The sequence below is a fragment of the Sparus aurata genome, chromosome 6 (genome assembly GCF_900880675.1).
Source record: "Sparus aurata chromosome 6, fSpaAur1.1, whole genome shotgun sequence".
Classification (NCBI taxonomy): domain Eukaryota; kingdom Metazoa; phylum Chordata; class Actinopteri; order Spariformes; family Sparidae; genus Sparus; species Sparus aurata.
In genome coordinates, this window is record NC_044192.1 from 15,214,970 (window position 1) to 15,238,670 (window position 23,701).

At 38.2% G+C, this 23,701-nt stretch overlaps 4 protein-coding genes across 6 annotated transcripts; 3 read left to right on the forward strand and 1 right to left on the reverse strand.

Moving 5' to 3' along the window:
• Positions 1-2: 2 nt before the first annotated feature.
• Positions 3-4,646, reverse strand: LOC115583461 (cell division cycle-associated protein 7-like). 2 transcript variants are annotated; one of them, XM_030420337.1, is made up of 9 exons: positions 4,507-4,639; positions 4,256-4,396; positions 3,593-3,991; positions 2,829-2,924; positions 2,452-2,598; positions 1,614-1,757; positions 1,219-1,368; positions 434-570; positions 3-191 (listed from the first exon to the last, which is right to left on the reverse strand). In XM_030420337.1, exons 1-9 carry the CDS (start codon positions 4,507-4,509, stop codon positions 146-148), a joined length of 1,263 nt encoding a protein of 420 aa, XP_030276197.1. In that variant the 5' UTR covers positions 4,510-4,639; the 3' UTR covers positions 3-145. The 2 variants fall into 2 exon arrangements, with proteins under 2 accessions (XP_030276197.1, XP_030276198.1); XM_030420338.1 differs by lacking the exon at positions 4,256-4,396 and having other exon boundaries at positions 4,507-4,646.
• A 1,999-nt stretch (positions 4,647-6,645) lies between these two features.
• LOC115583725 (bone morphogenetic protein receptor type-2) lies at positions 6,646-14,063 on the forward strand. Of its 2 annotated transcripts, none has more exons than XM_030420869.1 (11): positions 6,646-6,794; positions 7,595-7,786; positions 8,008-8,172; positions 8,485-8,583; positions 9,881-9,984; positions 10,115-10,336; positions 10,595-10,709; positions 10,982-11,139; positions 11,237-11,393; positions 12,158-12,306; positions 12,462-14,063. In XM_030420869.1, the coding sequence occupies exons 1-11, from the start codon at positions 6,752-6,754 to the stop codon at positions 12,576-12,578; spliced, it is 1,521 nt and encodes a 506-aa protein (XP_030276729.1). In that variant the 5' UTR covers positions 6,646-6,751; the 3' UTR covers positions 12,579-14,063. The 2 variants fall into 2 exon arrangements, with proteins under 2 accessions (XP_030276729.1, XP_030276730.1); XM_030420870.1 differs by having other exon boundaries at positions 12,176-12,306.
• A 295-nt stretch (positions 14,064-14,358) lies between these two features.
• Positions 14,359-18,330, forward strand: LOC115582574 (proline-rich protein 13-like). Its single transcript, XM_030418593.1, has 4 exons — positions 14,359-14,462; positions 15,962-16,029; positions 16,138-16,595; positions 17,685-18,330. The coding sequence occupies exons 2-4, from the start codon at positions 16,014-16,016 to the stop codon at positions 17,730-17,732; spliced, it is 522 nt and encodes a 173-aa protein (XP_030274453.1). The 5' UTR covers positions 14,359-14,462; positions 15,962-16,013; the 3' UTR covers positions 17,733-18,330.
• Positions 18,331-19,888: 1,558 nt separating this feature from the next.
• Positions 19,889-23,612, forward strand: LOC115582791 (proline-rich protein 13-like). The gene is made up of 4 exons (XM_030419004.1): positions 19,889-20,001; positions 21,907-21,969; positions 22,066-22,604; positions 23,139-23,612. The coding sequence occupies exons 2-4, from the start codon at positions 21,954-21,956 to the stop codon at positions 23,181-23,183; spliced, it is 600 nt and encodes a 199-aa protein (XP_030274864.1). The 5' UTR covers positions 19,889-20,001; positions 21,907-21,953; the 3' UTR covers positions 23,184-23,612.
• Positions 23,613-23,701: the final 89 nt, after the last annotated feature.

Genomic DNA, 23,701 nt, shown 5'->3' on the forward strand with positions numbered 1-23,701 from the left:
TATTTCTTTGCAAACTCGTTATGAAAAACTCCTTTATTCATTTAAAATCACAGGTGGCGAGAGTCTTACAAGAACTGAAACAAAGCCTTAAACCTGAACACAGAAAATGGAACTGTTTGAACAATTGCTCCCCCTGGTGTTTGTATCACGTTTCTACATCGTTATCCTCATTCTTCAGTTTGTTGCGGAGGCTGTAAAGACAGAAATAATACATCATAGATGTTTGTCACTTCCAACACTTAAGATGGATAAACAATTTGAATCATGTACTGGTTTTGTCCTTATGCCCCCTTAGTTAGACCTGGAGGTCCACTTTGTAAATACAGGTTTATCTTTCATTTAAAAAAATGAAAATATATAAATTGTATGTTTGTGTTACATTAGACATCAACCTGAGTTTAACACAATTAAATCTTATGGCGTTACTCCCCACCTGCTGAGGTAGGAGTGGACATCAGAGAAGCCATGGTACTGAGCCAGGGGGAACAGTATGCCAGTCGGGCAGCGGCCATCGCGTGCGCGGCAGAAGCTGCAGTTGCAAATGCCACGACATGGTGGGCACTTCCACTCCTGAAGTCATCAACAAATGGTTAAAAACTGAAGTGATTGTAATTTAAAAAGCAAAAAAACTCTACAGCTCAAGTGAGAGATTTATGCCCATGGGTTGCTTACTTAAAAAGGTCCAAATGAATCACACAGAAATGCAACTTTAGCAAATACTCCTCCGACTTAAGGAAGAATTTCTAGTAGCTTGTTTTAAATCTTCTGTATTGGACTATATTTACTTCTCTCTATGAATAATCATTTACACTTTCTGTTCACACCAAAGCAATATTTGTACTTGTGATGAGACTTGGATAAATAAATGAAAAGGACCCATTGGCAGCAGGAGTAAATATTAGCATTAGACACAAGAGAGTGTATATTTGATGTTTAAACAAAATAAATTAAAACACAGAAAATGTATTAAACCTGTCCATCAATTAAAAATAAGTGCGGGACTCTTTCAGTTTATCTTTTTGGCTCTGGTTACAACTAATACCTGTGTGATCTCAGTTTATCCATGCTGCCTATGCAACCCCTGAAAGATTATGATTTAGATGGCAAGTACAAACAGTTGTCACAGGGCGTGTTTTCAGGTCTGTATGTCAAGTCCACATGGGCATAATGAATCTTTTGTGCATCTGCACAGGTGTAGAGTGTTGTTGTTGGCCTGACCGGATCAAGCAGCGCCTTCCTGACATCCTCTCCGTATCTGTTCCTCAGACAAGGCCCACAGAACTGACCCTGAATCCCCCGACAGTCCTCACTGCGACAGCATGTCTTCGTGTCAACAGTTTTCTGACGGCACTGATGACATGTAGAGCCCTAAAAATACACAAAGAAACCTCAACAACCAAGACGGTGGACGTGTACACAGACCTTTTTGTTGTTTTAGGCTTCAGTAACTGAGATATTGCCACCTGATGAACTGAGTGTCGCTTCTAATATTAGCACATGTAACCAAAGCTACCACAGTGATTTTGTTTCCTATTTGGCATAAAAACTAACTTAATACTAGCAGAAATCTTAACCCAAATATCTCACTGCAGGTAGTCCAGCAGAGAACTCACTGTGACACTGTTGTAGACTTTATCAGTCATGTTGTCTGCAACCAGCTCAATCTCATCCTCTGTGATGTCGTCCACTGGACGGATTAAATGAGGTTTGCTCTGATTAGGCCGTGGTGCACCGCGGCGCCGAGGGGCTCGCCGTACCTGGAATGCAAAGATGAAAATAATGATTTGCTTAGCTACAGGCTTTACACAGATACAGATTAAGTTAGCTAAAATCAGACCGGCACAAAGCCTATTGCATAATCATCTCCCCCTATTATACAGTATGTGTTAGGAAAACAAAATGGATGATAGAAAAAGAAGGTTTTCACTCAGATTAATCAGCCGGTTGGGCTTCATCTCCATGTTTGAAATCTGAACTCTGGACGACATAAATACAGGCAATTTCTTAATTGGTTGGTGAAACATTTCTTACACCATAGTTTACACACCTAAATGCATCTTTCTGTCAAAGTGTCAGAAAATAAAAAGCATAGTCTGTCAGATGCATTCAAGTGACAATGAATGGACAAATCCATATAGGTAATGTTCCTTATTGGTATAATACACCAACCAAACAGTTTTAAAGAGATGAGCTTGTGTTTATTTTACAAATCTTTTTAAAATTACTCAGATTATTCAGCCTACTCAGTTGTGAAAAATGTTTTGAGTTTTACAATGTGTTGTACTATAATTCCTGATTCTCTTGCTTGAAATCTACTTTAAAAGCAATTAAAGCAAAATATAAAGATGCACAATACATTTTTTATAGTAGTGTAAAAAAAAAAAAAAACACTAGATTTCTGACAAAAGAAGTAGAACCATTTTATAATTAAACTTGCCCTTAATAAATTACCTCCACCAGCTCCTCCTCCAAGCTGAGCTCCACTTCTTCCTCCTTTGGGGTTGAATCATCAACTCTCCCCATAGAGCGAGTCTGTCTGCGAGACGCCCGGTCAGGGTTCTTCCTGAGCTCTCCTCCAACACCAGAGCGTGGTGGTCGCTGCAAGTAATGTTGGATACAAATCAACTCATCACATACTGTAGGTCTATGCAGAAATAATATTAAGAGATCTACTGTATTACGAAGAGAAGGAAGAGGATGGTGACCACCTTGTTGCTGACTGTGCCGTTTCACCTTTTGAGAAATCTTAATCTAAATCTCTGTCCACCATCCTTCCTGTTAAATATTAACAATAACTCTCTCTGGATTTTGCATCACTGTTTACTCACAGAACTTCTCTCTTTTGTCTTCAGTTTGCCTGCTTGTTTTTTCAGAAGCCCTGCCCCTCCCGGCATCTTCTGCAGGTCTGCCATCAGCTGGGCCAACTGATAGGAACAGGGAGGATAAACCACATTAGAGAAATGGCAGATTTCAAACATCTTGGCAACTCTGCTAGCACAATTTTTTAGTGTCAACAGCGGATAATTTGTGTCGTTTAGGCTGGCAGCAATGTGTAAACATAAAACACAACAGTCAAATACTATTTAAACAAAAAAAAATCAAAAATCAACTATCTTGACGATCAATTTCACATTTAAGTCATTTTTCAAGCGAAAAGGTTAAACATTTTCTGGTTCCAGCTTTTTAAATGTAAAGATTTACTGCTTTTCTTTGTCATTTCTGATGGTAAATGAGGAGTCTTTAAGTTTTAGGGTGGTTTGTTGGACAAAAGAAGCCATTTGAAGACATCGCTAAGTGATTATATAGGCTGAACAATTACTCGATGCACCGTGAAAATAACTGGCGGATAAACTGTGATGAAAATAATATTTAGTTGCAGTCCTAATAATCAAGTGTGCCTTGGTATGTTATTCTTGTAACACAGCCACAGCAGCAACCTTACAGTGATTAGGGAGGAGTACAAATCTAACATATAACTTTATTATATAACTCGTAAAAGATAAGAATACATGGAAATCTAAGGCAGTATTTGGACACAGCCACAGTTTGCCAGTTTACAAACTGTGCGATACTTATTCTGGTTCTGTTTTACCATTGCTTTGTTAGCCTTGATGTTCTCTTGTCTCTTGACTAGGAAAGTATTTGCTTCATCCTCCGCTGAGTCAGATCCACACTCTTCAGAGGGAGACGGCTGAGCCACTGCTGTCTCTTCAACTTCATCTTCAAATTTAACACGCCTCATCTTCTTTGCTTGACTGATATCTCTTGCTCTCTTAACCCCTCTCCTCTGAGGCTTCTGTTCCTCTTCCTCCTCCTCTTCCTCCTCCATCCCCTCCTCCTCCTCTTCAGTGAACTTCTTGGTGGAGGAAGCAGAGCGGAGAGCCACCCTCAGGCTGAAGGAGCGGGCACCAGTAGGTTTTTTGGATGTGGTTTTCTCCTTCTTTAGGGAAATTTCAGGCTGGGCCTCATCTTCATGTTTGACATCTGAACTCTGGTGGACATAACGTTACATATAGGCGATTTCTTAATTGGTTGGTGAAACATTTCTAACACCATAGTTTACACACTAAAATGTGTCTTTCCTGTTAAATGCATCAGAAAATAAAAAGCATAGTCTGTCAGATTCATTCAAGTGACAATGAATGGACAAATCCATATAGGTAATGTTCCTTATTTGTATAATACACCAACTAAACAAAACATGTTTTAAGAGATCGGCTAAAGTTTTTTTACCAATCTTTTTAAATTTACTCGCCTTATTGCCATGGTCGCTGATGTCACTGTCAGAAAATCCATAAAACGTTTGCTCATTGTCAGAGTCATTAGCAAAAACATCAGCTAACGTTAATGCTAACGTTAGCCCTTTTCTGACAGATTGCATTCCTAAAACCTCTGCCTGAAGAGAGATACGACAACAAACTTAGCTTAACAAATATTGAATTCACGTGTTCTACGTTTTTTTGTTTTTTTTTACCCTGATAGATGAGTCAAATCAAGTAACTTTACCATTGTATTCTTGAGGACCCTGGACTGCCTGACCCACTATCTTCTCAAGTTTGACTAGCAAATTTAGCTAGGCCCGCCCGTTATGCAAGTATCCATTCAATTAATCTGATTGACCGTTGGGATGCGCGTGTTTTGATGTTGAGGGCAGCACCAATGTAATGATTGAGCATTGCAAACTGACGCTTTTTAAACTCCGCCCTTGTAGGATGAACTTAATATAAATACCATGCGGCCTTTCAAGACAGTAAAATAGTGCCGAAATAATCAGTTATTTCTAAAAGCTTGATGTTGTTGGTGGTTTTCTGATTAAAATGCACATATTGATATATTGATATTAATTAATCACAACAAAGGTGAGTTTGTGTTTGAGTGAAAGGGAAGAGCTGTTTCTGTCATATATGGAGGACCAGTGGGGGGGAAGTAAAAAAAAAATGTGATAAGTAAAAATTATGAAATTAAAAATTAAGTCAAAATGTATAATTAAGGGCATGTTAAAACTTTGGCTCTACATTTAAGGTGGAAAAAGTAAAAATTCTGCCTTTTTAAGACAAAAAAAGTTACTTATTTTAAAAGTTAATTTGTAACTACTACTTTGTAGTTCGAAAACCTGGAAATCAGTTGGCATTTTTAGCACATGGGGTTCCCTCGTCTCAAATTCTGAGGTTTTTTTATTTGGTTTTCGGTTCAATGCCTGAAATAAGGTCTGTGGTAAACACAGGCTTAAGATATTTACATGTTCCAATTCAAAAATCCCATAAGGTTAGGCTTTTTGTCAAGGGAGCTAGAGTGATGCTAACTTCCGGGTTAGCCTACAAAATATGTTGTTGCTACACCACTCTATGACAAGTACAGGGTTCGTACACATTTTTCAAGGTCAAATTCAAGCACTTTTAAGGGTAATTTTCAAGATTTTCCAGCACCTTATTGCTGGGGTAAAATACATATCTACAGGAATATATATATGATTTTTTCCTTCACTTTTTATCACAATTATGTACATTGTATTATGCTGTAAGCATCTAAAATTATGTTTCATAATAGCAAAAACTTCAGAAATTAATTATCCAGTCTGATCCCAATTTTGTGAAAGACACAGAGTTATAACGTCAGCATCAAGCACTTAAACTAAAATCCAAGCACTTTTCAGACCTTGAAAACGCAACATTGAAATTCAAGCACTTTCAAGGATTTCAAGCACCCGTACGAACCCTGCAAGTAAAAATTTTGAGGTTTAGCAAAAATAATGTTTACCATGTTCAATTTGAGATGTACACAAGTGGTATTTCTTATTCAGCCCCAATTACACAGGCAACCAGATCACTTTCTGTTTTCTCCAGAACTTTAGCAGCATGCTAACAAAACACAAACTTCAACTGTGGCTGATGAGAATGTCACTAGTTTTGCAGGTATTAGATCATAAACCAGAGAAATGCAGATCAAAATTTTGATGTGATGGTGTTATTAGAAGAACAATTCAGACAAATTCATCTTCCACAGGACATGAATTGTATGTCACAGGACATGAAGTGTATGTTCAAAATGTAATGGATCTATTCAGTATTTAGTTTTAGTATTTGTGAACTACTGATCACAAATGTCAACCTCATGATGGCATCAGAGTCAAAAGAAAACCAAAGACTTAGCAAGTAATTCAAACTATCTTTAAATTTACACTAAGAATAATCTATTTGTTTGACAAAGGAATGGCAATTTCTGGCTTTCTGTCACACAGTATTGACTCAAAAAGACTGACTGACATAATAAACTGTAATTTTTTATTTGAAAAGTCACAACTTTGATTAAGTATCTCATAATTCTGATTATGGCAGAAAAACAATCATTTTGACTAACTGAATATTTGTATTGTTTTCAAATATATCCTCTTCTTTTCCTTGCATAATTGGTCTTACATGTTTATTGGGATTACAATAAAATTGGGAGAAAAATAGCACTGTATGTTGTTACTGAGTTAAAGCGCCATCTTCTGTAGCCCAAGTGAAGTTTTCTGGGACCTCTTTGTGTATTGAAATATTCTTGTGACCCTAAAGAACTGAGTCAGCTGCAGACAACTCCCGATTATGTTGATAGATGTCCTTTATTCCCACTGCTCATCATATGGCAGACAGTGTTTGTACCACACGCAGGTGTGCTGCAGTGGGAGTGATTCTGGGAAACGTGGGGAACTCCTCGCACATTCCCAGGACTGATAAACATTCACTCCCTGCTGGGTCGGTCTGGCCTCACAATGACCATGATCCTGCAACAGTGGTGGCTGGTTTTGGCTGTGGGTGAGTGAATTTGCTTTTTTGAGGAGGAAAAAAATCACCCTCCTTTGAATCTCTTAACCTCCATGTGTTTGCGTTTCCTTCTGTCTTTTGGTTTGTTTTCCACGTTAACTTTTGATTTATTGTTGACCTTCCATTTGCATGTTTATAGCTGATAGTCATTTGTTGCTCAAGCATTGTATAAAGTGACACTGAGGTGTACCTGCCATATTAGATTGGCAGTTCCAGTTATGGATATGTTGAAAGAATACCGTAATGAATATGTCAACTGCCTTTGAGTCTTGTTTTTCCCAAGAATTAATGATGCATTGGTCAATAAATGTATGACTCTGAGGTGAATTTTATAGTTCCAGAGAGGTTTTAAAACAAAGAGGGGACAGTCTATTAAAATTGCAAATGTGAACTTATTGCAAGCTGGAACATAATTTTGACTGGTCGAAATAGCATTGTGACTTGCCAGAATGTTTACTCAAGTTATCTGTATCATCATTCTATGGCAGTAAGAAATACTGTATCTAATTCTGAATAAAAGATATCGTACAGTTTTCTTCACAGTTGTAATTCACAATTTTTGTTTTACATCTTGTCACTTTTTTTCACTACCCTGGAGTTTACATATCTGACCCGGAGTGAAAATGGTCGCATGGGAAAATGGTCCGTGGTGATGAATCTTAGTTTGTTAGTAAAAGAGTCACCCTAAATGTCAGATCACAAACCTTGCTGTTATAACCAGAGAGGATAAATTATGTTTACCTAATTGAATCACATCCACAGCAGCTGCTTGTCTTTCTCTTTTCTCCCAGAATGCACCTGTTTATGTGTCTCCAGTCAGTCTTTTCCTCAGAAGAGACAGTGTGCCTTCCAAGTGGCTCCCCAGAACAAAATATACGCAACTGTTGGCAATGTAAGCGGGTCGGTGCAGCTCTGCGAGAACACCGAATGCTGTGTGGGCTATTATGTGGTCATTGATGGCCAACTAAAGGTTGACGTTCGTGGTAAGAAACCATGAAATAAGACACCTGGACAAAGACCTCTAGACTCGTCTGCATATTGTGTTTTCTGTATATGATGATTGGTATATATGTGATACTGAAACGGGTTAATTGCTGTAATGTATATTACGCAATATGTAATAAATATAGGTGATTATGCAGAGTTATTGTGGTTATCCTGTTTTCACAATTGTCTATTGTGTTACTGGTTTCTGCTGTTGCAGCTTGTGATATAGCTGAAAAGTCTTGCCCAGATGCGACCTGCAAGGCACAAATGCGCTTCAATGGTCGCGTCATTAAGTGTGTGTGCAACACAGACCTCTGCAACAGCAACATCACCTGGCCACTGGAGTCAGAAGAGCCTCAACTCGCTTACCCATATTCTAGAGGTATGATGATAATAAAATCGCTAACTAATCATTGTGTATCACTTGACATTATGCTAGAGTGGGCTATTTTGTTTTCATCACAGGAAATGTTATCAATGTTTTAAAAGGTCACTATCCTCCATCTTTGACTCCCCTTTAATTTTTTTATTTGATTGGTCAGATTCCTTTTTTAGCAAATATCATATGTTTGATCCTTTTGTAACATCCTACATTAATTTAATAATGGGACATTTAGAATGATAAATACACTGGGTTGTTATTAATCATTCACAGATAACACTGACATATACTTTTTGTTTTCTTTTTTTTAAGGTGACATGATGAAAACTGCTGCAATTCTGATTGGAGCTTTGATTATCCTGGGCCTCATGATCACTGCTGCCAAACGGCTGAGCCTCTCTAAAGAAAGAAGTAAGGATGTTTTAAGCATCATGGAAGCAGGGCTGTCATCCATCCAGGAGTTTTAGTTTTGTGATTTCCTGCTTTATGTTGATAGTTCATTCTCACGTGTCATGTTTTACTTTCCCCTTCCTGATTCAATTAATCATTGTTATAGTGTTTGGTCAGAAGAATAAATAAATGATGGTATCCCTGAGCAGGACCACACCTCAATCACTCCTCTTATATAGGCCTCACTGTGCTTCGTGCCTGCCTGTTCTCATTTCTCGTACCCCACTCTCCCTCCCCTTCTTCTGTCTTGCTTTCCATCTATCTCTTTCTTTCTTAAAGGGGGTCTGCCAGGCCAGGAGCTGCCACTAATCCCTAACGAAGCCTTCCCCACACTGCAGCTGCTCAACACTTCATCAACATCGCATTCATACTCAATTGCCTTCTTCTTCATACTCTTATTCCACCTCAATGAACTATCATGTACATCTCATTGATGGTGTGGTCCTTGCTCGTGAATTGGTTTGTCAGGTTTCATCCTGCGTCTCTGTGTTTCTCGTCTGTTCCCTGGTCCTATCTTCCTGTTGTTGCTGGTCTGAACTTTGTTTGCTTGTAGATTACTCCTGTCTTGTTGCCAGCCATCTGGCCTGCCTTGTGTTTTGGATTTTTAGCATTTTGGACTTTGGGTTCATTTTTTGTAAAATCTTGATGAAGGGAACAACAATATATTCATACATTGTTTTTTTTTTGTTTGTTTTTTTCAAATTTGAGTGTTGGGAAGTAAATTGAATTTGACTGTCCTTATTAAGACCTGTTCTTTTCACAGTGAGCAATGTGCACGACATAAAGAAAATTTAATTTAGAAAATGTTTGACATCATGCTTATCATCTGAGAATGGTGTTTAAGTTCAACAGCTCTCGAATGATCACTTTTAATTGATTAGAACTGAATTCAGATCAAACAGACTGTATAATCGTTGCACTTGAAAAGGAAGAATTAAGAAGTGGTTCTGTATCAAAAAACCTTTCTTGATTGAAGAAAAACATTCTCCAGTCACGTGTCCACGTTTTCTAAACTCAGATACGATTCTCATGACGTTGTCTTCTGACCTTGGAACCTTTTATTCTATCTACCGGGCTGGCCTTGGCGTTTATCTCTGCTGTAACACTCCCTTTCACCTCCGTCCTTTGTTTTGTTTCTCTTTAATCAGGCTTCTGTGTCTTTTCTGAGACTATTCAGACAAGCTGACTTTATTGGAAAGTCAGATCAACTTCAACAAATGTGTGTTAATTACAAGACCTGTCTATTTTCATTGATAAGATGAGGATTCACACTCCCTTGATGATTCTGGTGTCCCACCGCTGTGTTCCTGCCAAGCAACAAGAAGCTGTGAGATTGACGTTGCTGACATTGAACTAGAGCAGGTAAACTGAGCTATCCAAGTGGATTTGTACTGTATGGCTAGCAGTGTGCAAAATATCAGTGAATCATACAGTCAGGTGATCACTCTTACCATGTACTGATATTTGACCTAAATGTACATACCTTTATCAGATTGTGGGCCATGGGAATTTCGCAACTGTCTGGAAGGGGAAATACCAGGGATCCGTGGTGGCAGTGAAAGTTTTCCCTGCTGGCTGGAAACACAAATTTGCTGCAGAGAAGGAGATTTATGAGCTACCGCTAATGAAGCATGCTGGGATTGTCCGTTTCCTGGGCACTGGGAGGAAACCGGATGGAGACAATTGGCTTATTGTCCTGCAATATGCTGAATATGTGAGTGGCACTGAGTGGTTAAGGAGGAAAAGAAAAAACAGATCAAAAGGATTTTATAGGCAACTGAAAACATTATGTAAGATTTCACCACTAATAAATTGCATCTGCGTTTCTTTAGCATTTCTTTCAGCAAGAGGGATGTGGACACATACACTTACATTACAGTTTTGTATACCTGATGTCAAAGTCACTGAACACTTTACACTCTTTATTGTTAATGTGCTTGGACCTAAATAGTTGACTTCCCGTTGATTTCAGGGTACTCTCCACTCTTTTCTGCGAGACAACACCAGCAACTGGATGTCGTCACTGAAGCTGTGCCAGTCTTTATCGCAGGGGCTCGCCTACCTCCACTCTGACATCCGCAGACACGGTATTGGCCAAAATATGATTGTGAATGAATGCATGTGTGTATATCTGAGCCTACTTATGAAGAAAGCATTCCTGTAGTGGCATGTGGGTATATGAGCACATGATAGCTAAAATGGCAAATGTGACTAATAATTAAAAATGTAATTGAGCTTTAATTGAGTTCAGAATAGAATGCAATATAGTGAGTGTTATTCTGCTGCAGGATTAATAAAAGCATAAGGCTGCATATGAGTGGAAAAATGTTCTTACTAAGAATTGTGTCTTTTCCTACAGATGTACATAAACCTTACGTGGCCCACAGAGACTTGAGCGGCTCAAATGTGCTCGTGAAAGCCGACGGTACCTGTGCCCTGTGTGATTTCGGATGCTCCACCATCCTGCGTTCTTCTTCAGGACATTGCTACAGGCAGAACGACACAGCAAACATGGAGGTGAGACCCAGGTGGAGCTGGAATGAATGAAAACCTACACAATGCCAATGTCCAACACATGCCAAAACAACCAGTCCACATTTCTATCCATCTGCAGAGTCATGCTCAGCTGGGCACACTGCGCTACATGTCCCCTGAGGTCCTGGAAGGCTCCATAAACCTGAAAAACACCTGGTCTCTCATGCAGGCGGACATGTATGCCTTGGCACTTCTGCTGTGGGAGATCTGGATGCGCTGCTCAGATTTATTTAAAGGTAAATTTCTTTGATCAGATACATGCATACAAAACAAACAGATATGGTAACTAAAATAGAATATATAAAATAGAATAGTATTTATTTAAGGCAGGCATAGACAACTTTGCAACTTTATCCCATCCTAAGGTTTCCCTGTGGTATTACTGTCGGCGCTGCCTTTGAAAGACAGTGTTAGTAACATGGCCACCACTAGCAACCTGGCTACTCTCCAAAGTAAAATAACAACCACAACAATTCCCAAATTACCTAGAAAGCGTGAACACATGGTTCTATTAATAAGTAGACAGTAGGCAACTGTCCCAAGTCCCTATGGCAAGGGGACATATATCAGCAGCGGAATACAGGTTGACACATCAGAGCACTCTCAATTACGTGAATATCAGTCCGTTCACTCTTGTTTTACCTCAGTTTCTATCACTCTTCCTCTTTGCCTTCTTGGCCTAGAATATTCCAAATCTCCCACTGTGACTCAGGGATAACGACCTGTTAAAAATGCAGTTTTGTCAGATTTGCTCTGTGCTTAATTACCCCCAGCGGAGAATCCAACAAAGTCACATTCCCCAATATAGATGAGCTAAAAACAAACTGAGAATAGATAAAGATATGTTTATCCTAAAATGTATTAACATCAGTCAGTCTGATACATCTGTACAGATCTTCACAATTTCTGTTTTTACTTTCTTCTTGAGATTGATCTGTGAAATCAGCTGTATTTTCTGTGCACTGCTTGGACACACTTTACTTGTGTTGTGGTACTGAAGGGATGTCTCCATCTGGAGTTGTTCCAAAGCGTCTGTTGCCTTATGAATCTGAGCTGGGAGCCAGTGTCACCAAGGAGAGCCTCGTCCTGTACGTGTGTCACATGGAGAAGAGACCCGTCATACCTCAACACTGGCAACTGCTACCACAGGTACTCTTAGACCAGGTGCTTCTTATTTTCACATACCGACTTTGTATGGGCTAGATAGCAATGAAAATAAGTGTAGAGGATGGCTCATGAAGATATTAATAACAGTGGTGATATTGAGTCTGTGGATATATTGACAAAATTCTCACAACTTTCAGGGGCCTGATCTTGAGGAGATCCTGACAGACAGTTGGGATGTTGAGCCGGACGCCCGACTGACTGCTCACTGTGTTGCGGACAGATTGGTCGCTCTTCAGTCCTGTTACTCGATATGACTTTTTTCCCTTCTTATTATTATTTTATTTTATTTTTTTTACAGCTAAATTAGTTGTATTGTACATATCAAACATTTGCACTGTTTTCTGTGTGTCACCGCTGTTTATCTTTATGGTTTATTTTCATCACTTTGAATAGTATAGCCTCTGGACTTGGACGTGTTTCCCTGAAATGGGAATTATTATTTTTGAGAGTGAACAAAACTTTATCACTTTATCCTCTGCAATAGATTTGTTTGTGTTCATTTTCAAATTTTTTGTAACTTTGATAATTGCTTTTGGTTTTGTGTTTAAATATCTAAAAGAAGAAACACACAACTACTAGTTACACTCAAGAATTTGGTTAATTAGCAGCCGTGTCGGGCTAGTTTGTCAGGACTGACGGGAGGTAAATAACGCTCCAAGGTGAGATTAAATGATCTCTCACCTCAAGATATCAGAATGAACGTTGGTTCTATGGGTGCCTACGATTCTCCCCTTTTTGTGCATGCAGTATAAATGTGTTGTTTTTGCCTATACCAAATATGGTGTATTTCAATATTCCTGCACGCTGGGGTCTCTAAATAGTCTCAGAACTGCATAAAGTGTGTATGACTAGAAAGCTCAGACTCTTGTGTATTCAATGAGCTTATATGTATTTGTGTATGACGCTGTCAGTCCCCATAGTTGTCATTTCATTATAAACAAGCTGTCACTGAATAAACAAGCTGTCCAGCATAACCTGAACCCGCTGCCTAGGTGAGAGAGGGGTCTCGGTGGTTTTGTAGGTATGTGGTTTATGGAAAGTGAATGTATTTCTGTTTAATTCTGATATAAAAATGTTAATAAGGCTTAAAATGATTGATGGAAACATTACTGGAGTTATTTTTCTTTACCTGGCTTGACTTGTAATCTACATATCAAACATTTGCACTATTCTCTATTTGTGACTGTAGCATGTACTGAAAAGTCTCCCTCAATACCTGAATTTAAAGGGGTGCTGTGTAATATTTTTAGCAATCTACATGTATTAATCACTTTTTTATCAGCCACGTGAAACATGAGACGTTCCCCTGTGTTACTTGGTTCCCGATACAAGCCTGTGAACTCTTTTTTAGTTGCTCTGGATTTCTTTGTGAAGGACTCAGGAGATCAGACTGAGGATATCAGGCAGATTAGTATCAGAAATTCCTTTATTAGTTCCACAAACGGGGAAATTTGTGATTTGTGATTAGCTCTGTTTTGTCATTAAACAGTACTTATTGTTTTTAATGTTTGTGCAATTCTTACCTCGCTTGTTTTATTATTGTATTACTGTATGAATAGTACTCTTGTACATCCTTTATCTGTAATTCCTCCAGTTCTTATGTCTTTGTGAAAAGCACTTTGTACTTTATCGTCAAGGCGATCTTTGATGACCGACTTCCAGCACAACACAGAAGTCCCACAGATCCCAATTTTTTAACCGTTTTATATTTTAAGCAATAAAAAAATATTGCATGTTGATTGCAGTGGTTATTTGTTTTTTTATTAGATCAAATAATATCCTGTGTTGTTGTTGTTGTTTGGCATACATATTGTTTGTGTGAAAGTGAGTCACAGCAGTCAGGTGTGTTTGAGCGTCATGGGCAAACCTTCACCTTAAATATCACTTGCAATTGTTAAACATCATTATTTCCATGATGATGATCTTTTCGTGCCACAGAAACACGTGGGTCAACTTCATCATGCACACAGCTCGTTGGACTGGTGTCAGTAATGTGCCGAGCCTTTAACAATGGGCGTGGCTTCCTCTGGTGCTGCTTCCGCGGAGCTCGATGCGGAAGTCAAGCAGAGGAGCTCTGGATTCCTGACAAACCCTTTTTCTTGGACGAACCAGACCAGACCTGAGACAAGCTTTCAAAGGTAAAAACAGCGATTATCAACTAAAAAACCCGAAACTGCAACAGTCCGATGATTCAGACTTATATCTGCTCATTTCTGTCTCCATACCTGCAGATTAATGTGGAGTTAAATAGAGAAGGTGTTGCGAAATGATTGTTGTTAGTTCAGGGATTCACGTGAAAACCACAGTTTACACACCATGTTGTTCACGTCATGACCTCTGATGAGTGCGTTATGTTATATAGAGTGTTATGTTTTATTGGTTGTTGAAGCCTGATTTTTACTTTTTTTCCCACTTTACTCACCCAGAGAAGTTTTATACCGCATTAGTTTAATGAACTCAACATTGTCATCTTCTTATCGTCATTTATTGATTTTATTCTTTTATTTATTAATATTTTTGCAATTGTTTTTTTTCAATTCTGTGATTTAAAAAAAAAAACAGTTTTAAGGCTTTTTTGTAGTTAATCATATTAACTTTTTGTGTTTTTTTGCCTTCTTGTTTTAACTTCACCTTAGAGTGTCACCTTAGTGTTTGGCTTGACTATTGAGGGTTTATTCATTAATATTGTCTTCCTGAGTTTCCTGTTTTCGTTGTTTGTCAAACCACTTAAATATAGATATAGATAAAATGTGTTCTTATTATTATTATTAGTAGTAGTAGTAGTATTACTTGAGAGACACAATGTACTTAATAGACTGAACCTGGGTGTGTTTCTATATCTCACCCAATAATTCTCTTTCAACATGCAAAATCCCAATTTGGAGCAAATCTAAGACTTATGGCATTATCTACAGATTTTGACACTTTGTGGATATTCATTAAATTCAAAGCCTGTTTACAGAATGGTGGTTATCACGTTTTCTACTCAGTAATGCTGAGTCGTCATCAGAGGTGGAAAAAGTACACACATTCTCTACTCAGGTTGAAGAACTGATTCAACTTCTTTACTCAAGTAAAATAGAGTACAAGCTCTGAAACAAACTCAAAGTGTAAAAGTAAAAGAGTATCCCTCTGAAGGTCTAATGGCCATTTCTTTCCACTGCTTACTGAACCTCACGTCATACTAATGTAGTTCAAAGACTGTTCAATTTAAAAGTTGTCAGAAGTAAAGATTGCTAAAAAATCGATTTAAGTACAGTACCAGTTAAAAAAGTATTTGTATTTCATTACTTCCCACCTCTGGTTTACATTTTTTTTATTACTGTAGGATGTATATCCTACATAATTAGTCATCTTGACCTTTTTGATACAGTAAGATACAAGACGTAACAGCCCACTGATGAGAGCTGCAACAGTTTAACAGTGCTGGAGTTCTCATATACAGCAGATATAAATTATAGAAAACAGATGTGCTGACGGATTGAAGGAGATCATCAGGACAGAAAACCAGAGAACTGCACTGTTGTGTGGTGACTTGTTTGATTTGGGTTAGATCAATTTCCATGTTCTAAATGATACAATATACAGTGTTGCATCACCACCCTGTAATTTAACTTTCCTCTCATTGTTTCTTCAGGATTTCTTGTGACAACTTAAGTGTTTGACTCGTCAGGTGAAAAAGCGTAACCATGTGGCCAAATCAAGGTGAGATACCATCATACGTAACCAGCATTTTATGTTCTTGCCATAGGCCTGTTTAATAATATAGGTGCTCTAGGTAATACCGTGTATGTGTGATATTATGTATATCAGGTCCTCCCCCTCCAATGGGCCCGCCGAACCCTGCCTACCCTCCTGGCTACAACCCTGCATTTCCTACTGCACCTGCACCAGGAGCCTTCCCCCAACCAGGCCAGTACCCAGCTGGGATGAACCCAGCCATGCCACCGAATGTAGCACCAGGGGCGATGCCTTATGGAGCTCCAGGGCAACATCCTTATCCTATGGCTCCAGGTGGATATCCCGGAGTTCCTCCTGCAGGTGTTCACCCAGGTCCATACCCGCACTCTCCAAAAGGAGGTCACAAAGGTCACCACAAAGGTCATCACAAAGATAAAAAAAAAGATCACCACGGCGGGATGAATCCCATGAATCCCATGTTAGCCGGGGGAATGGCAGGAATGGGAATGGGTGTGGTCGGACATAAAGCCCACAAAAAGATGAAGAAAGCAAAGAAGGGGCACAAACATGGGGGGCACAAACATGGCAAGGTGAGTTTGTGTTGAAAGATGCACCATGTAAGAGATGTTTAAAATGTTGCTCATGCAAACTTGAGCCTGCCGTCGCTCCTCAGCCACAGTGCTGCCAACACACTCCTTCACCAAGCAATTTAAATACAGTCATGTTGAGTGCAAAGTGCAGGACAGCTAAAGAGGAACCTATGTCAGGAGTCAACAGGATTTATGCTCAACTCTAAGGAGAGATATAGACTTTTATAGTTAAGATTACTTACACAGCCAGGGCACACCCAGACACTAGATTGTACTTTGAACTTGATGATTTTTTCCTTGAACAAAGACTTTTGTAAATCAGTTCATCAGAATGGATTTCTCTGTCAATCAGCTATTAGGTTTATAGTTTCAGCTCTACTTAAATATCCTTTTTTGTCATTTTTCTTTCACAAGAAGAATTGGTATCCCCATTATCCCCTCACAGTATCAGTGGTAGTGTACATGACAGCTACAAATGTTAGCCTCGCTCTGCCATTCTGCATTTCATTCCATTAGGATTTGAATAGATTCAGATAAGACTGGTGTTTTCAGGAGACAGCTGAAGTTTCCAGCTAACAAGGTTGCTGTGAGCACAGTGACTGTGCAGTTTTTGTGCAGTGTGAATTATTGTGTTTGCTTTTAACAGAGTTACGGCAGATGTGTCCTGTTATATAATTGTATAGTACATTAAGTTAACACTTAATATCCTACATAAAACCACGTATCTTGAATTATGTTAAATAATTATGTATATTTTGAGATTATCTGAAGCGCTGTAGTTGAAATCAGTTTTAATATCAGCGATACAGTGACATCTAATGGCTGCTGGGAGACTCATGCAAGACGCAGCAACAAGTGGATATGTAAACACATCTGTGCATTAAATGTTCTGAGGATACAACAGTATGAATAATGACTGTGACTCTCATGTAGAAGCGACCGTTTCAGACTACACCCCTACATCCGATAAAATAACTTATTTAAAGTTCACTTTTTTTAATAATGTGAGGTCATTCTCAAGCTGTAATTGCACTTTTTTCATTATGTAAAAATATGAAATGTATATAATTTGACTCTGTTCCTCCACAGTCCTCCTCCTCCAGCAGCAGCAGCAGCAGCAGCAGTGACTCCGACTGAGACCAGGCTTTCAGAGGAATGCTGCTTTGCAAAAGGACAAACCTACTATTAACAATCAACACAGAAAAAAACCTACTCATCAGTTTTAACAGGACTTCTGTGAAAATGCAGTGTTTTAGCATATCTTGCATTTGATCCATATATACACTATAAATGCATGCACAAGCTATCGCTGTGAACATCTGCACAGCGTTTTGGCTGTATTGACATTCCACCATGTATTAATTTTCTTTCTTTTCTTTTAGTTTATGGCATTGATATCATAGGCTTCATTCACTAATAGAGTACAAACATTAATGGAATAATTTGAAGAGGGACTGCAGCAATGTGCAGACGACTATCTTATTGCACAACTTTGTTTTGATTGAGAATATCTAACATTACGATTCAGTGAGAGAAATTATGTAAAATATATATTTTGTCTTCGGAAGATTAACCCAAAGGTGGAGAACTATGCAGGTATAAGGTGTCTTTATGTAGACGCTACTGCAAATGACTGCAGAAAAAACAATCTGCATTGCTTTGTGTCTCCACTAATTGTACTTATTTGTAAAGGGTCTTAACTTAATTCTGCCTCAATAAATTAATGAAAAATGAAGAGTCTAAAATGTGTGTGTTTTCCCTTGAAAGATGAATGTTGTAAACTCAGTTTCAGTACATTAGTGGTCCTATAAACAAGTATTTCATTTTAAGTTTCTAAATAAAAAAGATGCTAATGGAAAATCAAAAACATGTTAGAAGCACGATATATCTATTTTATAATTAATTTATAACTACATGTAAAATTCACACCCCTCCTATTGGGACATTTTAAAGTGCAACAACATTTCTATCGTAAATAATAAGTCTTATTTTTAAATGATATCCTATTTTTCAGCAATAAGGTAGATAACTGATACATGTACATACATCGGTTTTTAATTTCGATATGATTTCTTTATAAAGATCCTCAAGACAGCTAGTTGGTGGATCTGACACTGTTAATGGAGACTATGTGAGCTCACATACAAGTTTCCTTTTCACTGGAATGTAGGCTACCACTGCCGCACCAAATCTTGTTGAAGAAAACAATGTATGAGTTGGACAGTCTTCCTGTAGTGGGATCGATATCGTAATATCGCTATCATGAATTATTTAGATAACCATGAAGTGAAGATCTGATGTGGTGACAGCCCCAATCTAAAAGTAATGCAGCTGTGCACTTTCTATGAAAAGTTCTGTTTGTATTTGTTTTAAAAAGTAATAATAATATGTGCATTTAATAATATTGATAATAATAACAATACTTCATATAGCATCTTTAAAAACAGAGTTTACAAAGTGCTTGCCAAACAAGCAAAAGTGGGAATCTCAGGAAGATAATGTTACAGAATGAACGCTCAACAAGGATGTCTAGTCTCAGGTGAAGTTAAAACAGAAAGGCAGAACAAAAAATGTAAAAACACAGAAAGTCAATATGAGTCATTACAAGTTAAGGGAATAAAAGCAATAAAACAGGCAAAATCACAGAGAAGGAAGAGAGAGAAAAACATTTTTTAAAAGATTTAAAAGGATGATTAGAAGATGACATCACATTAAAGGAATTAGGAACAGATAAAAAGCTTGTGAGCAGCAAAAGGAATAAAGTACTTTACGTAGATTTAAGATAACAAAGTACTAAAGGACGTACGAAAAAAAGACATCTCAAGGCAGGAATTAAAAACAGATGAATTGTCTGAAAGCAGTAGAAAGAATGAAAGTTGAAAATTCAGTTAAAAAAAGGAAGACTCTTATCTCCTTAGGTAGGTCGTCCTGAAGCCCAGGGGCCCTGACTTTAGTTGTTTTGGTAAATCTCTTTGTTGTCTTTATTAAAACAAAATCCATCAAAACTCTAGAAAGCCTATATGTGTCATGTATAGCTGATTACATACCAGCTGATCCATGATGTAATGAATTTATGTGTGACTATGGAGTGTGAATCATAGCCTGGTTATTTCATGTCAGGTGTGTGTGTGTGCTTGTGTCACTGAAACACAATTTACAATGGTTGAGAGTAAACATCATCATTTCCATTATGACTGTCTTTTGAACCACAGAAACTGGTGGATCAACATCCCACTCAAAGCTTTTTGGACCGTTTCCATTACGCAAATAATGGGCGTGTCCGGGTGCAATGGGCGTGGCTTAGTCGTGCATGTTTTTGCTGTTCCCATGCACCTCAATGCGGAAGACATATAAGGAACTCTGTATTCCGGACGAAACTTAACCAGACCTGAAGCAAGTCTTTAAGGTAAGATCACGAAATCTACTCATGATAAAACTGATAAACTACAAAAGTCCGATTATTCAGACCTAGTTTAGATCTCTGATTTGATCCCTGTGAGCTGATGTAGATTTGCATTTGTTGTGAAATGTACAGGTGATTGCTGAGACCTTCATGTTTTAGGCTTTATGAGCTGTGATAAGTACTTTTTGTGTTTGAAATGACTTCAATAATGTTAGTAAGAGGTGTAGTTTCTTACCCAAGTATTTGAGTAGTTGTAATAAAGATGTACCCACAGTAAACTCACCTTTTGTGCAGGTGAGGTTAATTGGAAAACTTGCTTCATTTTCAGGCATAGCCCACCTAATGTGGTGGAAACTGATGTGCTAAAGTAACTGTAAAATGGGTTTATTTGTCCATCTCATACAATAATTCTTAAATTCAATCAGTAAAAATCTAAACTAAATCTCATCACATACAATACAAATGTTGACACCTCGTATAGGCATCACAAATGTATTTTTGATCCATACAGAGTGGTGGTCATTACATTTTCTTTACAGTATGTGGTAAAATAATTAGTCTGTTCACCGATCAGGTGATATTTACAGTTGTCATAGGTTCTGACGCTACTCTAGTAAAGTTTTATATCACTGTGAGTTGCAGGTCTTTGAGCTTTTAACTTCTTGTGGACAAAACGAGTGATTAAAAGTCATCTTTGTGACATATGCTGTAGAGCCAAGTGATAAACGATGTTTTAATAGTGGAAACTTTTTAGAACTGATTTACAGAAACCACAGAACTGCACTGATGGAAAGAATGTTTAGTGACTTTTTGGATTTTGATCACAGCAAAACCAAAATATTAAATCAAATAAGAAACTCCTTAGACAATACATTTTGCTCTTTTCATGTAATGTAATTTTACTTCATTAATATTCCTTGATTATAGACTATATCAAATTATATACTTCTGCTCGTGTGTTGATATGGCAATGTATTAATCATGTACCATTATAAATTACGGGATAGATTGAGCTTCACAGTGGGAAAATGTAAGTCTCACAAGAAAACAATTTGGCATAATTGTGTTTTCAACAACATATAACAGCACTTTTTTATATTAAGATTGGTTTACTGTAATTCTATTTCATACTTCTGTAATTTGATATGACAAAAAAAGTTCCACCACAATTTCCTTCATAGTGTTGAATGGCAAAAGCCACGTTGTCATTTGCTTTTTGATGATTAAATGAATGTTCAGGCAAAAAAACACAACATGTGTGTAATTTATTAATAAGAATTAAAGTTAGTCCTATTAAGTCAGTTATGTATTTCTATTGTCTGATAGAAATAGTACAGCATGTCACAGAGCAACAGCAAATTCTGATCCAGTTGTCAGGGAGGAGAAGTTAGCAGTATGAATTTGACAGACGTGTGAGCTTCCTCTCATATTGAACACAGTATCTGACAGTCACATTTTCAGCTGTCAGGAAGCGTTCCCCCTCATATAATGGGCACATTATGTCATAGCTGGCTGAAAATCACAGACGTTGCTGTGATGACATTAGAGAGCCATGACGAAATGTATCATCTGTATTTAACCTATCTGAACACAAACATAAAGCTATAAGCTGGAGAGGCATGAAGACACAACGACAGGATTTCACACCTGATCTTGACCCTCGGGTTTCCAGCAGTGATTTTGCCAGATTGTACTGCCATCTGCTCAGGGATTCAAACCAGACACAATCGGGCTACTAATTAGCTTCTTTTACCCCTGGTTTAGTTGCAATCCAGAATTTCCACGAGCCTCTGATACTCTATTACAAAAGTTATTCTGCCTTATTCTTCTTTCTATTATGCTTTTTAAAAAAACATTTTTAAAATGTTATCCATCATTGACCTTTGCACTTTCTCACCGTTTCCTCAGGATTTTGTGTTACAACTGAAGTGTTTGACTGTTCGGAAAACATAACCATGTGGCCAAATCAAGGTAGGATCTCAAACATACACACAAATACACACACACAAACACTTTACTTTGGCATGTTTTTTAATCGGCATGTATGTGTGCTTATATGTATATCAGGTCCTCCCCCTCCTGGGCCTCCTATGTTGGGCCCACCAAACCCGGCCTTCCCACCTAGCTACAACCCTGCATACACGTATCCTGCTGCACCAGGAGTTTTCCCACAGCCTCCACATCCAGCATACCCAGCTGCAATGAACCCCGCCATGTCCACCAATCCACCTCCAGGGGTGATGCCTTACAGAGCTCCGGGACCATATCCGCATCCTTATCCCATGGCTCCAGCTGGATATCCAGTAGGCCCAGTCCCTCCTGCAGGTGTCCCCCCGGGTCCATACCCATGTTTTCCAGGTGGGCGTCACCACGGAGGTCACCATCACCACATGGGTCATCACCACATGGGTCATCACCACATAGGTCATCACCACGCAGGTTACAACTACAGAGGTTACCATCATGGAGGGGTAAATCACCTCAGTGGAGCGTTATCCGGAGGATTGGCAGGAATAGGAGTGGGGCTGCTTGGACATAAAGCCAACAAAAAGTTGAGGAAGAAGATGAAGAAAGCCAACAAGTGGAACAAACACGGTCACTGGAAGGTGAGATCTGGTTTAAAGATACACCCTGTAAAAGTTGTTTAAAACAGCCCCTCATGCACGAGTCAATATTGGATAAAAAGATTAAACTTGCTGAGCTCCAGGCTCCATCAGGGCCGCAAACACACACCTTCACCAAACAATATAAACAGAGTCATGTAGAGTGCAAAGAGCTGCACACCTTTACAGAAAGGATCAGAGAAATACTTGAAATTATACTGAATCCTACATCTACTTTTTTTTCTAGTGGAGAAGAAGAAGATTGTAGGCAAGATTATACCAAATGAATCCATGATCCTTTACAATCTATTACAATAGGTTTGTAGTTAATGGCCATTGAAAATAGTGAGGTGATAATAACTTCCCTTCAGCTTCTTCTGATCCTGTGTACATTGAGGTCATTTTTAAACTTTCACCTCGTCAATAATGACAGATTTTGCCTTTTGTAAAATGCAGCTTTAAACGTTTGTTGTATGTGGTTAAAAGTCAAAGGTATTAAAATATGTGTACACATGTATTTTCTCTCTTTCTTTCCAGTCCTCCAGCAGCAGCAGCAGCAGCAGCAGCAGTGACTCAGACTGAGGCCACCGGCTCGTGACAAGGCTTTCACAGAAGAGCTGCCTTACTAACTATTAACAATAAACACAGAAAAGGTCATACTGATATTTTTTTACAGGATTTCTTTGAAATTGTGTGGTTTTATTATATCGTGCATTGGCTCTGTGTATATTAGAAAACAACTTTCTTAATGTGCAAATTTGCTTTAAAGAAATATGTATGTTGTTCTTTGTGAAATCACAATGTTGGAGAAAGTTACAGATATTTATTGTCTTTCCTTTTGATACTTTAACCACCTTCAGCAGATCAAACCTTTACTTTTTATGAAGGTTTTGAATGCAGGACTCTCACTTCAGCATGACAGTAGACAACTTTCCATTGTTTTTCATTTACACCAACTGTTATAATGTATAAAGGGCTTAAATCCTGTTCAATAAATGATGTTTAAATAGACATGTGTGTCGCCCCTTTGGTAAATATTGAAGCTGTAGTACAATTGAAGCCCACTAGTGGTCATATAAATAAGTATGTTATTGAAGTTT

Bases quoted from the DNA above. Each gene is read 5' to 3' on its own strand.
- LOC115583461 (XM_030420337.1), bottom strand. The intron at 3,992-4,255 runs GCGAGTAAATTT...TATGTCCACCAG, and splicing joins TCAGCGACCATGGCAATAAG to AGTTCAGATGTCAAACATGA. The intron at 192-433 runs GTGGGGAGTAAC...CTGTCTTTACAG, and splicing joins GTCCACTCCTACCTCAGCAG to CCTCCGCAACAAACTGAAGA.
- LOC115583725 (XM_030420869.1), top strand. From the start codon at position 6,752: ATGACCATGATCCTGCAACAGTGGTGGCTGGTTTTGGCTGTGG. The intron at 10,710-10,981 runs GTATTGGCCAAA...CTTTTCCTACAG, and splicing joins CTCTGACATCCGCAGACACG to ATGTACATAAACCTTACGTG. The intron at 11,140-11,236 runs GTGAGACCCAGG...ATCCATCTGCAG, and splicing joins ACGACACAGCAAACATGGAG to AGTCATGCTCAGCTGGGCAC.
- LOC115582574 (XM_030418593.1), top strand. The intron at 16,596-17,684 runs GTGAGTTTGTGT...GTTCCTCCACAG, and splicing joins GGGGGCACAAACATGGCAAG to TCCTCCTCCTCCAGCAGCAG.
- LOC115582791 (XM_030419004.1), top strand. The intron at 22,605-23,138 runs GTGAGATCTGGT...CTTTCTTTCCAG, and splicing joins ACAAACACGGTCACTGGAAG to TCCTCCAGCAGCAGCAGCAG.